The sequence below is a fragment of the Austrofundulus limnaeus genome, unplaced genomic scaffold (genome assembly GCF_001266775.1).
Source record: "Austrofundulus limnaeus strain Quisiro unplaced genomic scaffold, Austrofundulus_limnaeus-1.0 Scaffold315, whole genome shotgun sequence".
Lineage (NCBI taxonomy): Eukaryota > Metazoa > Chordata > Actinopteri > Cyprinodontiformes > Rivulidae > Austrofundulus > Austrofundulus limnaeus.
The window spans coordinates 51,077-65,314 of NW_013952717.1; the positions used below are offsets into that span (position 1 = coordinate 51,077).

Below are 14,238 nucleotides of genomic sequence, written 5' to 3' on the forward strand. Positions count from 1 at the left end.
GGGGCTAAATGTCCTAGTCCTAGGGGGGTAAGTGTCCTAGGGGGGTAAATGTCCTAGTCCTGGGGGGGTAAGTGTCCTAGGGGGGTAAATGTCCTAGTCCTAGGGGGGGTAAGTGTCCAGGGGGGTAAACGTCTTGATACCAATATAAAAGCACCATCATGTGCCTTTTGTTATTGAGCGTGAACGGCCATGTTGTTCAGAGCAAACTGGTAAATCTGAATGTGCTGACTTTACATTTAGGTCAGCACGTTTCATGTAGACGACCGTTATTTTGATTTGATAGAAATGTTTGTCAGTAGGCCTACATATTATCATTGTTGCCAAGATCTGCAATGATGTTTCCAACAGCAGAAGCTGACCAATGAAAGGTTCATATTTACATGCAATTCTATGCAGAAATCTCACTCTGATGTTTATGACAGCCCGCCCCCTTCCAATATGGCATCACGCTCTTACCACAGAGATCAATCTTCTGAAGCCTGATGCCTCCAACCCAATGTACCTCATTGGGTGGAACCATGGTTAGAATAAAAATACAAATGTCTGTCTGCTGTTGTCAGACTGAGCAAACAGAAGTTAGGAGTTACTTTAATATTCAGAACTCTYAAAAATGACAGGAACATCCTCCTGCTGTGGTAATCAGCTAAAGCTCTTTATTCAGTTTAAAAAGACATTGAGGAGACATTCTGACACGTTTCTTCTTTTCCAGCATGTTTTATATAGATTACATCGCAAAGTCGTGTGATTTAAGGCACGAGATAAAATTAAAATAAAAAAAGATGAAGAAAAACAGCTTTCAGAGAATAAGCTCTACCAATGATGATTTAGAGGCAAACAAAACAAGACAAAACTAAAGGCAGCTGGAAGACACAAAAATATAACAAATGCAGAATTTATATGGTCATAAAATACTTTTTTGATGCTGAATGTAAACGCAACACAKCAAAGGTTTACAAGTTGTGTTTGGAAGGTCGAAGGTCAACAGAAAAATGCTGCTTTTTAAATTAGTTTCATACCAAGACCTACAATACACCTCCTGATTTTATTTCTGCTCTAAATCCCTTCTGAAGTAGAGCTGTAGCATAAAAACAATGTTTAATATAAAACAAAAAGAAACAACATTCTCTCAAATACTATATTTAAATTAAGACGGTTAATATAAACAGGATGAGCAAACAAGAAAGTTAATTAGACCTTTCATTCTTTGAAAAGTTTCAGTGCAACGAAAAGAAAAACCCAATAAATTTAGACTTTCCTCAGTTTTTAAAGCCGCTTCGTGAAGATTTTTTTTTCTGGGATTGAAGTTTGATTTAAACCTTTTAAAATCCTCATGAGTTTATCTGAGTTTTAAACATTAAAAAAATATTGAGAATATTTTATGAGGAAAAACTGGTCAATTTTAAATTAGCCAAAGACTACACASTAAAAAGTTCTAGGTTCTAAAACAAACCAAGCAGAGGTCCGGTCAGGCCCGGTTTGGTGAATTTTTGGTTTAAAAAGGCAGAAAAAAAAACAGCTTTAACCCAGCAACTGAATCAAACCAAACCCCACGCTTTGACCCAGTGCAGTTGTCAAAATAACCCAGCAGCTTTTAGTGTGGAGAAGAGAAAAGCTGCAGTTCGAGTTGCACAGTCCAACAGACTGATTATGTGTATTTGTCATTAAAACTAGTTTAAATTATAAAAGATAAAGTCAGAACAAAATCAGAGTAAGAAGTACATAAAATATACATATTTTATCACTGCTACACTTTTCTCTTGCTGCCTTTTGAGGACACCTGAGTGAAAAGTTTAAATATGAAGCCAGGGGAAAAGAAGAAATTCTGTACCTTTTTAGTAGTTTGTGTAGTGTTTTGTTGTTGTTTGCTTGTTTAAAAGCAACACAATCAATCTACAGCACGGCTGAACACCTCCGGTACTATTATTAAGAGTAAAAATACTTCATAAATAAATTTATCTTTACAGTGAATAGTGCCATTTTCCAACATAAACTTTCTGCAACATTTAGCGTTAGCTTCATTTTAGCATGAGAGACTCTTACTGCGGCCTGGCTCCGTTCGGTTCGGACCTTTTCTCTTGGTTTTACATGTTTGTGTGTCTGTGCCTCGACGCGTCAACAATAACACTCTAAAACCCAACCATTACTGCAACAAGCTGCAAAAAACCCTCAAAGCTGCTCAAATACTGAGTGAGGCACAACTGTAGTTACATCCAGGTTCTTGTAAAACAGAAAAACATGTAAATGTGTCAAATCGACTAAAATAAATGTTTCAGAAATAAACTAAAACAGCTGAGGAAAAAAATGGAATGCCTAATGTTTTATTTTGAAATAACTGGGTTTTTTTCTGTAAAATAAAAACTCAAGACAGGTCAGTTTAAAACAAAAAGACTAGAAACTTAAAATAAATCCTCAACATGAAGATTAAAAGCTTAAAAAACAGCATCCAAACATGGTTCTAATAATTTATGTGCAACATTACCTCTTGCCAGAATGTACTCTTTAATTTGAAAAACTTGTAATAATAATAATAAAATGTAAGATTTTTATAAGTATTTTTGTGAGTTTTAAATATTTATGCTGAACTAAGCTGATCTGTGTGCAGCGTTAACACCCAAATATCAAGTATTTATTCAAATAAATCTTCTCTAAAATGTAAAGATTTTAAACAGTTTTTTGCTTGTTTGTTAAAAATGATTTATTTTTACTTGATGTATTCGAAACTAAATGCTCCTGATTGACAGATTTTAAAATGTAAATGTGCAAAAGTCATTTGAGTAAGAACATTACATTTGGAATCTTTCCTGAACAAACTCTGTAATATTTAGCATTTTATCCGTGTTTACAGTTCTGTGGTGTAAACAACAACAACATGTCACCAAAACCCACAACAGCAAAATCACAAAATACTTTTTTTCATCTCTTTTGTGCAACGGTTCCCTTTGTTCCACTTCAGAAAGTGTCAAGAATGTTTTTCATAAAACAGAATAAAAATAATAATAAAAATTAATGGAATAAAATTACAATCGTTTGGCCAGTAAGACACCACACCTCTCTGATATCTGAGGAATACAAACCTTATCTGTCCAGCATCATTTTACATTATTTACAAAACTGTTGCAGCAAAAAAACAAAAAAGATATAGCTTTGTCTATAAATATTGCAGTACATTAAGTATATATATTTATATATATCTTTATATTTTCTGATCCTTTAGTTGAYCACTCACTTCTTAAAGCTGTGCTCGTGATGTCAGACGAGTCATTTTCTCCATTTAGTTACAGGTTTTGGGGGAATGAATGGACTTAAGCGAAATAGTGACGATATGACGATTATACAGATGATGGTGATGATGATGATGATGATGATGACGATGATGATAATGAAGACATCTTATACTTGGAGCAGCGTTGGCAGCCCGTCTTCAGTCAGCTCATACCTGCAGGACAAGGAGCAGAACACAGAAACGATGAAGCTTGGCTGCTTTTCTTACATTTCAGTTAGGATTTATAAAAGYCTTTTCAAAATAAAAGCCTTCAACTGGTCAGTTCTCTGACAGAAAGCACGTGACCAGAAACTTCTGCCGTTTACAGTTCAGGAACGTTTCCAGTACAACTTTTTTTTAACTTTCTGTTGGTCAATATAAAAAACCTTAGATGTTCGTTGGGCTTTTAAAATACCCACAAACCAATCTGGTGGGAAACAACTTAAACTTCAAGTTCTGCTGCAGACATCCTGGCAGCAGAGCTTCTTCATCATATTTCTTTTTAAAGCCCTGTCAGAGCAATCGCTGGAGGCACAACTGGGATTTAATCAAGATTAAAGCTTATTTTGTCATCTCCTGGATTGAAACCAAAYGTTATGAGGAGGAAAACAACTGACCATTGTGTAAAACCTTTGTTGATTTCATCGTTGGTCAAATCCACCAGAACCTGACGAGARAAACAAGATTTGTTTTAAGATCATTAAATTTAGTTACAAGTTAAAAAACAAATAAAAAGTTACAGTGGTTGTGTCCTGAACTTTAATATGACTGGATAAAATAGCTGAAAAAAATTTAGAACTCACTAGCTGCGATTCCATTACAAACGTGTGCAAAACTTTGTCGATATTCTGTTAATGTCGAAAAAACACAGTTTCGCAACGGCAGTGTTTCCATTAAGTAAGAAATGCTATTAAAGTCACGTGAATACGTTTGTTCTCATGATAAGTCATTACAAACATGGCAGCGATGGATGTAAACACATAGCATGTTGCTACCACGACACTAGCGCTCATCATCAGAGGAGACGTCGGCGTCTTTTATCGAGGCTTTCCAGAGACAAGTCCCTACTTGGGAGCGGCTACGTATGCTGTGTTTTTGGGATATTGTAGTCGGTGAGTTTACTATTTTATACTACTTCTGTGATATTACTACTATTTCTGCTTCCTGTTATCTACTTCATCGTCGTCTTTTTCACCAGTAGAAACAGCCGGTTGTTGATCACGTGACTCCCGTGATGAGAAAAACACCAATTTCGATACGGCCAAAAAAAAAAAAACACCTCATCCTAGCGCAAACATTTTGTCGAAAAACTTTTTTTTTCGAAATTGACGTGTTTCCATTGAGCAAATTTATTTTCGAATTTCTAATTTCCGCATTTTCATGGTCAATGGAAACACAGCTAGTGTGACTTCAGTCAATAAAACAATTATGAATTTTAAAAGTCACCTTTCCCAGAAGGCCTTTGTGTTTAGAAAGCAGACGCCCACCGTTCTTTACGGCCACATCCAGAGTTCGCCTCTGAAGCTCCATGACGGAGACGTTAAACTCAAACCTGAGCAGAAAAAAAAAACCCACTCAGTTGAAGCTGTTTGCAAATTAAAAATTAAAACACCATCAGGTTTAGACTTACGTCTGGTCGTACTGTGGATTAAGTGATTTTTTAACCGTTGAAGTTTTCCTCCTGCCTGACCTCCGTTTGTCGGGAAGCAGGTAGAGCCGGACGTAAGGATCTGAGCCGTGATCCGTGAACGCAATCAGGTTTCTGTGGGAAAACACGCAGAGCAGATTTGATTTTAAACTGCATTTTGGGGTCAAAGCAGCGGACTTTGTTGGTTTTTGGAGTGCCCTGTACCTGCAGCAGTGAACCACCACGATCAGTTTGTTCCTCTGTGAGCTGTGCCTGATGGTCAGCTGGACCTCACCCAGAGGGAAGTGGTTGGGACCGGACCCACTAAACGAAGAAACAGAACCATTTAACATTTATCTGTGAGCTTAACTCCATCACAGGGTTCCTACAGTTTAAAGCAAGTTAAATTTAAGACTTTTAAAGACTTTATAATGCCAAGTGAAATTAAATTTAACACCAATTTCATAATAAACACAAATGACAAAAAAATAAATAAATAAATAACAAAAAAAAAACAGTAGCAGCAAAGTATTTTTTGTTGGAGTATTCAAATATTTTGCTAATAGACCAATTGTTTTGATCCAAATCTAACAGCTTTTCGTTAAACATAGCAAAAACATTCTTAGAAGTCAGTTTAACGACACAAAATTTGGAGTTTTAGGACCCACAGTGGGGTCTTAACCCCAATTTGCTGTAGATGAAACCTGTGACATCAACTTTTGTAAGAAAAGTGATGCATTTTTGGAAAGACAAAATTATTAACATATCACACAACAAATTTCACGATGCTCAGATGGACAGTTGTTGAGATATTTGCATGTGAAAAAACAGGAAGTGATGTCAAAGGGGAATGTCTGCATGTAAATATTTTAAAAAATAAATGTTACCAATTATTTTAATATTTGAGATGAGTTACAATCATCCTACTTACAATGTGTTAACATTTTTAAGACTTCTGAAAGATTGATTTAAGACATTTTAAGGCTAATTAAGGCCTTATYTTTGGATTGATGAATTCAATGACTTTTAAGACTTTTTAAGGATCTGCAGGAACCCTGCAGCAGATAAACTTGTGATTTYAGGTGTAACCAGCTAAAACAAATCAAACTAAATGCAGCTCAGTTTCAGAAACACGTACTTCTGCAGCTGCTGGATTCTCTGCTGCAGCTCCTGAGCAGCGAACGGGTTGGAGATGTCCGAAGCGATGCTGGGCGTCGACTCCTTGCCTCCAGCCAGGTACAGCTGGGAACCCGAGATGTTCAGGTTAGACGTGCTCCTCCCGGTTTCTGATAAGTTCTGACCTACTCCTCCTCCTCCTCCTCCTCCTCCTCCCACTGTGGCTGCATCTTTTCCTCGACCACCCTGAGCTGCACCTCCTGGAGTCCTGACGGCCTCCTCGACCTCCTTCCGCCGGGTCAGCGTGTCCTGAGCCGACACGGAGGATTTGGGGGGCTTGTGAGCAGTAGACGGAGTTTTGGAGGCCTCGGAGGAAGCAGGAGGCAGCGGGTTGCTGGAACTGGACTTGCGGACCTGCACGGAGGACGGGGCGGWGTTTGAAGGGACGGATGTGTCTTTTTCCAGACACAAGAGCTGAAATGACACAAAAGGTGGRGGGAAAGTGAGGAAGTTTTTCCAGCAAAATGCATTTGAGCTTCACTTGGTCACAGYCTCCCATCCTGAGCAGCACGTTGGCGACAGTGGGAAGAAACGACTCCCTTTTAACAGGTGGGCAGCCATCTGCCTCGACCAGCYTGAGTCTGCTCAGGAAGCTCTAGTTTCACACAAACATTGAATCTGCTGCTCAGATTCTTGARGTTTTACCCGCAGAGCCATCTTCATCTTCACGCTGCAGCTCGGGCCGGCGCTTTTGATAGGGAAGCGCTGGTTCAGAGTCATGTTCTCTGCCTCCAGCAGGTCAGTCAGAGGAACAGTGATCTTTCCCAACGAACACTCGTGTTTCTGATCCTTCACCTAACAGATGAATAAAGAGGGTGAGCTGAGAGAAAACTATTATTATTATTATTAATATTGTTTTCAAACTGCTCAGGGTCTGACCTCAACCTCCAGCTCTTGGATTTTGGGATTGTGGACGAAAAAGGTGAAAGCTTCCTCCCAAACTGGTTCATTGGTTTTATATTTGACCTGAAAACAATCAAAGAAAATGGAAGCTCAAATAATCAAAGATGRTCCATGGTTTTTTATTTATCAAAATGCAGATTTGAGCTCACCTTGCTTTCAAAGGACTGGTGTCCCACTGTGAACTGGACAAACGGAGTGGGTTCACTGGTCACTTTTTTACCAGACTGCAGGGAAATAACACATTTTACAAAACTGAAATAATAACATCCAGCTTGAGCAGCTGCACATCATTCAACAAATTCTGAGACAAGTGTTTTCTTACAACTGTAATGTGATGATATAATATAAATAAATCATGTTAAATGAGCTCTTAATAAATTCAGGCTACATCTTCCTCAAATTTATTCAATTCAAATACGTAAAACATGTTTTCTGCTATGATGCATTTAAAATTTATTCGTTGAGCCCATTACGTGTTAATTTTGATCTTCAAGACAAAATAAATTGGGGAAAAAAAGTCCAACAGTTAAAAGTTCCAGAACCCAGAGAGTGCAGAAAAACAGCAGCTCAATTTAAAAGAAGGGAAATCAACAGAGGTGAGTATGAACGGATGGTAACAATGCTGTTATGTACAACACAATGTTAGACCTGATTTACATTGATCAGTGAATGTTTGGATTCTGAAAATACGTGGAGGAACTTATCCAGAAAGAGTTTTTAGTTTCCGCAGATTAGCTCTTTAACAGCTAATGCAACTGTTTTTGGAACTGTCTTATGACTTTTGAGTATTTAGGATGTTTTCCACTTAATAAATATAAAATAGAACTGTACTGAACTGCACTTTGTGGTAAAAAAGGATGTGGACACCAACACTGTTGCCATGTTTCCATCCTATTTTAATAGTGAACTTAAAATATCGCAAAAAAGAAAAAAAAAAAGCAAATTAGGCCGGTTTCCATCTACTAGTTTGCAACAAATCAACCAGGCTACGCAAAGCATCTTTTCGACGTTGATGTTACGCATGGCTGTAATAAACAGGAAGTAGAAACTAGCTGTGACCACTCATCTCGGGACAATGGAGAGAAGTTTCAGGAAAGCCATAATTGTTCTGTAACATCATCTAGTATTGGGGATGTTACATGCTGTCCGGAGACGTAGAGAAAGAAATTCAGTTCTTATGGGAAAATCCCAGGAAGACGGCAACAACGAGAACAGCTGATCAATCATGTGAGGTAAATGTTTGCTACGTCAGAACTTATTCAGTAAATATGTTTCCTTCTCCCCTTCTCTGTATTAACACTTTCAGAAAACCCAAAAACCATCGCAAGTGAGCGTCAAAACATGTTTTGCAAAATTGAGGATGGTTTTTCTTAATTTTTTTCCTTTTTTTTGAATTTTGGAGGGACCAATCAGCTGTTGGCTAATGAATGCATAGTTCTGAATAAACTAACAATAGATCAGTCAAGTTTAGTTTGGTTTAGCATCACAAACAAATATAATGGGATAACAGCCTTCCCAAAAAATATCCTTATTTTTTACTGAATTATATCACATTTCTTTCAATAAATCCCCAAGTGACAAAATTTTGACTACCCTTTTGACCCGATTTGAAGTATTCTGTGTAAATAGTTACAGGTTCCACATATTCAGAAGTTTTCCTGCTTTAGGAAACCTAACCTTTAAGATCAAATGCTGCGTTCTAGTTGAACTCTGAGGTCGGAATTTCGAATTTCCAAGTCTGAAATATCGACTGGAACACGCCCCAATGTAATTTTGAGTCAGGAAGTCGTGTTTAAGTATCTCGGGATCTTGTTCACGAATGAGGGAAGAATGGAGCGGGAGATCGACAGGCGGATTGGTGCTGCATCTGCAGTGATGTGGGTGTTGTACCGGTCTGTCGTGGTGAAGTGAGAGCTGAGCCAGAAGGCGAAGCTCTCGGTTTACCGGTCGGTTAATGTTCCTACCCTCATCTATGGTCACGAGCTTTGGGTAGTGACCGAAAGAATAAGATCGTGGATACAAGCAGCCAAAATGAGTTTCCTCTGAGCTCAGTCATCTGGGAGGGACTCAGAGTAGAGCCGCTGCTCCTCCACGTCCAGAGGAGCCAGTTGAGGTGGTTCATCTGGTTAGGATGCCTCCTGGACGCCTCCCTGGTGAGGTGTTCTGGGCACGTCCCACTGGGAGGAGGCCCAGAGGAAGACCCAGGACACGCTGGAGGGATTATGTTTCTTAGCTGGCCTGGGAACACCTTGGGATTCCCCCAGAGGAGCTGGTCCAAGTGGCTGGAGAGAGGCAAGTCTGGGTCTCTGCTDAGGCTGCTGCCCCCGAGACCTGACCCCGGGTAAGAGGAAGCAAAAGGACGGACGGACGGATGAAGTCGGTGCTACACGACCATACCCGACCACGCATGACGTCATCATTTCAACATGGCTGTTCCTCACATCAGAGTGAAACTCGTCTATGATTTTTAGCAGTTCTGTTTACTTTACGTTGTCAGTCGTACTTGTAGGACTTTACAGCGATTATTACGCGATATGTTTTAACGCTGTTTGTGGTATCATAATGCCGTGTAGAGCGCTGTTGTTGTAAGAATTAAGATGCATTTATCAGACAAGCTGGAAACTGGAACGAACGTCAATCTGACTTTACAATTTTGAGTTTGGCTGCAAATGGAGCGCAGCATTAGATAAACCTGCACCTCAAAGTGTTCTAGAAATTATCCATTCTCTAAGTTAGTAGCTTTAAAATGTTCATGTTTTAGGTTCTTAAATGTTAACACAAGTTCTACTACAATCAAATCTTGGAACCTGTGTTTTGTTTTCTATTATTAGTGAGTAACTAATAAAGATTGTTAAAACGTAAACGTGCTCTGCGACTAAATAAAAGTAAACTTCTCTAATCAGTTTCCATGAGGTTTTAAAAGTCGGCGCACAGATCAGTGTCCACATCCTCCTGGTTTTATCGTGAGCTGAGTGTTTTCAGTGTATTCGCCTCTCGGCGTCTGGGCTGTATGGGTGTACTTTGTCGCCGTGCTGTTACCTTGATGGCCTTATTGACCGAGGCCTTCTTCAGCCCCGTTGGGTTGAACTCTAAKGGATTGCGCTTTGATTTTTTTCCCCCAGTGACAAGTCAGGAGAGAGCAACACACAAACAGACACACCAGGGGGGTTATTTTGGGGAAAGAGAAGAGCATGCAGGAAGGAGGACCAGTTGATGAGAACCCACCAGCACCACCAAAGGACCAGGATGAACCACAAAGAGTGAGACAGACAGAGACAACATGGATGATCACATGGTTAATGCCACTCCTTGATGAAATGAGAATTAAAGACAGAGCTCAAACAAACACCAGATTCAGGCTGAGATGCAGAAACTAGTTTCGTTTTTCAGAAAACCTTTCTGCTCAACATATAAAACCATGGTTCTCAAACGGTTGTAACAGAGCTCCCTCTAGTGGTACACCAAAGATTTTGCAGCACAAGCTCTACAGGTTTACACAAACCAACTTATTTCGTTTCCATTTTGATGTTTATCATAGCATAGTCAGCTCAAAAATCTTGGCTGCATGAAGTCTCCTGCAGACGGATCCGATGATTCCTTAATGTTCAGATGTGTTAGTTAAATAGTTACTTTTGAGATGTTGTTTTTAAAGTTTTAAAAACTTTAGAAGACAATCCGTAAAACTTGACATTTATAGAAGTTCATAAATGTCAAGTTTTACGGATTGTCTTCTGTACAGAGTCATAATACAGATTGTCTGTAAATTACATGGATTTTAACCAGTATTTATTAGAATTTCTCAGCTAGAAAACTTTGGTTGAACTCTTGTTAAAGTAGACATATCCTGCTTTTAAATCCTTCCTTCTCACATTTAAATCCTTCATTCGGGTCTTTATAAAGTAGAACAACAAAGCTTTGGTCTGAATTCCTTCTTTTTCTAACTTTACCAGCTCCTCTTTCACCACTTTTCTGCCATGTGCCTCAAAGCAGCAGTTTTGTTACTAYTGCTTTAAGACGCTTCTAGCTCCGCCCCCCTCCTGCTTCCAAACCGGTCCACTCTGGTTTGAGAGAAGGGGAGTTATGTTTTGTAGTGATGCAGAAAAGGTTTATTTACAATTTAATTAAAAGATGACAGCAACAGAAGACTTCATTCAGCCTTACATGTTGGAGTCTGACCCAGAACTAGAGTCTGACCCAGACCCAGAGGAGAATTAAGACGGGGAAATTGTAATTGGTCCAGACCTTATTTGGTAATTCCATTGCAGATAATTTGACGTAAAAGCTCAGAAAACGTCATAGAAAACAGAAAAAACTGAACGGGCTGAAAAATCTGACCCAAACAGAAAATAAACATTTTGAACCAGAAGAGACTAAATTCTGCTTTTCTGCCGCCTAGAGACTCCAAGTACAACAAAATGTATTTAACATCTAAAAAGGTGGATTTTGCAGGATATGTCTTCTTTTAAATACTACAGCACAGGATGAGTGTCAGAATGACTAAAACAACGATAAACTGACGGTTAGATTTGGTGTTTTGARATGAAAAATATGAGATCAGATGAAATAAAATCCCCTGGTTTCTCAGTCACGAACARCAAACTGTGTTTAGAGCAACAAGGTCATCCCACCGTGGAAAAGAATGGATTTTGTTCACTTTATAAAAAAATAGAACAAATATGAGGCATTTATTTTTAAAATAATTCWAGTTTAATGTGTGGGCATCATCTTCATCAGTTTTAGTTGTCAAACTTCGTCAGAGCTTGTTAATAACATAAGCTTTTAAACTGATAAATAAAAGAGAAAAGACAAAGAAAAGGGAGATTTCATGAATCTTCWGTTGTCTTATTAGCTTAAATCACAGAATCCCAACATTTGTTAGTACAATGTAGCCTTCATACTACATCCATTTAWACCTTAGTAACTGTATAAAATCCATCAGTGTGTTTCAAACTGGTAATTTTACAGGGATTGAACTTGATTTGAAGGATGAGGAAAACCTGAACACACAATATTTCTAAAGCATCCTGTTTATGAAAAATGGACAGAAGCTCCTGGTTGGAAATGAAGTAATTCAGAGATGTTTTAAATCAGAATTGTAAAGATTACAGGATTTCTCTTTAGATTTTACTACAAAGACTGAAAATCTGAACTTGTGTCCATCTTTTATAGCATATAGTAAAAAAAAAGGRAAACAGAATGGATGGAGGGAAGCAATCCACAAATAATTCACCCTTCCTGCTTCAGAAATTTCACTTAAATCAAAATGCATTCCTTCCTCCATTTTGAGATTTATTTTTTAGTCATTTTGTGATCCATGTCCTACTAGGATTATATTTTAAATTACTGTTTAAATAGCACATCTACAGAGATGAGACCATTTTTTTCCTTTTAAAATATCAGTTTTTTAATTACTCATCTTTAAAATCTCATTTTAAAAAGACCAAAACATATTTTAACTGTTTTTCTTAAATGAGATACACAAAAATATACCAAACGAATCAAGTTTTTATTCAAGTTTTCATTCAAAAATACTTATGATTGAACGATATCAGTGACTTCAATCTAAAGCTAAATTTGCAACTGTCATTTGTCAACCTTTATTACATTATTATATATTATTGTTTATCTGTGAAAAATGAAATTACACAATTTTTGACCAAGAAGAATGATATCCTGCTGCAAGTTTAAACAGCTTAGATGAGAAATCTCATTTGGTTGAAGTTGCTACATGAGCGCTTTTAATAGCTTTAAAACAAAAATATATATTTATTCCTTTATAAGATTTGTAAAACTCCTAAAGTACAAAATCTGTTGGCATTTTGACAGGAAAATGTAGATTTATGGAAAATGAACCATAAATACTGAAATGTGAAGTTGACCAATCAGATGAAACTCACATTAAATATAACATGMAGACTAATTCTGTGTAATCTGTACTTATTCATGATTAAATGTAATCTCTCTTTGGGATCAATAAAGTATGTTGAACTGAACTGAAATAACTGGAGAAAAACTGTATGAGGAAGGATGTTTTTGATAAAACTAACTTATCCTGTTGGTTTTATCATTTTCATTTTGTCCATTTTTTTGTCACATCCCTCAAATTTTAGAATCAAACAAAAACTTCAACAACAAATGATATTATTGGGAATTAAACCCATGCATGGGGATCATGCTGATCGGGCAAACAGTTAAAAACTTAATATAAATAAATAAAATAAAAGTAACCACTCTTCTGCATTCTCCAGACTAGTGCAAGATGCAGAAAACAGCCAACAGACTCACAAATAAGGTCCTATAGAGAGAAGACGTGTTCTCACAAAACACAAGGCTGCCCTCACGCCTCTCCTTTAAATAGCCAGAGCCCACGTCCCCCTCAAAGATGCTCTTCAGAGGGGAGGGGGGAAGAGAAGGCAGAGAAGAAAAGAGGAGGCTGAGAAGAAGAAGGTGAAGACTAAAACTCAACCACTACAAAGATTTATGTAAATACAAATAACTCTCATATGAAAAAACAAACTTTTTTTTTACAAGAATGGCCGTACTCAATATATTTTTCATTTTAACATAATCTTTGAGAATAGGAAATGATAGTCTGTCAACTCCAGAAAAACTTGTTTCACCTCATTAAAAAAAATAAGCTAATTTTCTCAAATTGACACCATACATGCAGAAAACAAGCTTTGTTTTTCTTAAATGAGATAATTMTGGTGCAAACACAGTTTAAACTCATGTTAAATCCAGGGTCATTGTTCTGTACTGCCGTTGTGACAAAATGTTTCTAAAATATTAGTTTTCTAAATTGTTCACCTTCAAGAAGAAATCAACGACGAGAGGAAAAGTTAAAAAAGCAGAAGGATGTGACTGCTGCTGACTCACCGGCAGGTTTCTGGCTGAATCCAGGAAGACGACGAGAACCGCGGACGACAGGCCGTCGTTGGCCTGACCGCGGTCTGCCTTGATGGCTCCCAGCACCTGTGTGCAGCGACAGAAATGTTTTAGTTCTGGTCCTGCCAAGCTTCGAGTCCTGACCTCTTTCTGTACTTCTATTTTTATATTTTAAATACGTTTTTGTGCCGCTGTACCTGGTCCAGTTTCTGAGGCTTGGACAGCAGAGACAACCACTCCAGTCTGAGGTGCAGCTTCCCATGGGCCACTTCATCCAAATCAAACCACTGATAGAAATACAATGTATTATTATTATTATTAGTAGTAGTAGTAGTAGTAGTAGTAGTAGTAGTAGTAGTAGTAGTAGTAGTAGTAGTAGTAGTAG

General features: G+C 37.9%; 1 protein-coding gene across 4 annotated transcripts in view; it reads right to left on the reverse strand.

Moving 5' to 3' along the window:
- Nucleotides 1–2,953: 2,953 nt before the first annotated feature.
- The window catches only part of esyt2a (extended synaptotagmin-like protein 2a), a 45,441-nt gene continuing 34,156 nt past the window's right edge, over nt 2,954–14,238 (reverse strand). For 2 of the 4 annotated variants that reach the window (XM_014022036.1, XM_014022037.1), the window contains exons 13-25: nt 14,051–14,140; nt 13,845–13,940; nt 13,254–13,355; nt 10,008–10,070; nt 7,118–7,192; nt 6,945–7,031; nt 6,711–6,860; nt 6,028–6,479; nt 5,115–5,213; nt 4,893–5,024; nt 4,709–4,814; nt 3,880–3,929; nt 2,954–3,436 (exon numbers count right to left, since the gene is read on the reverse strand). In XM_014022036.1, coding sequence (XP_013877490.1) covers nt 3,391–3,436; nt 3,880–3,929; nt 4,709–4,814; nt 4,893–5,024; nt 5,115–5,213; nt 6,028–6,479; nt 6,711–6,860; nt 6,945–7,031; nt 7,118–7,192; nt 10,008–10,070; nt 13,254–13,355; nt 13,845–13,940; nt 14,051–14,140 — 1,548 coding nt within the window. In that variant the 3' untranslated portion in view covers nt 2,954–3,390. The remainder of the gene's footprint in view (nt 3,437–3,879; nt 3,930–4,708; nt 4,815–4,892; nt 5,025–5,114; nt 5,214–6,027; nt 6,480–6,710; nt 6,861–6,944; nt 7,032–7,117; nt 7,193–10,007; nt 10,071–13,253; nt 13,356–13,844; nt 13,941–14,050; nt 14,141–14,238) is intronic. The other 2 variants (XM_014022038.1, XM_014022039.1) reach the window with 2 other exon arrangements.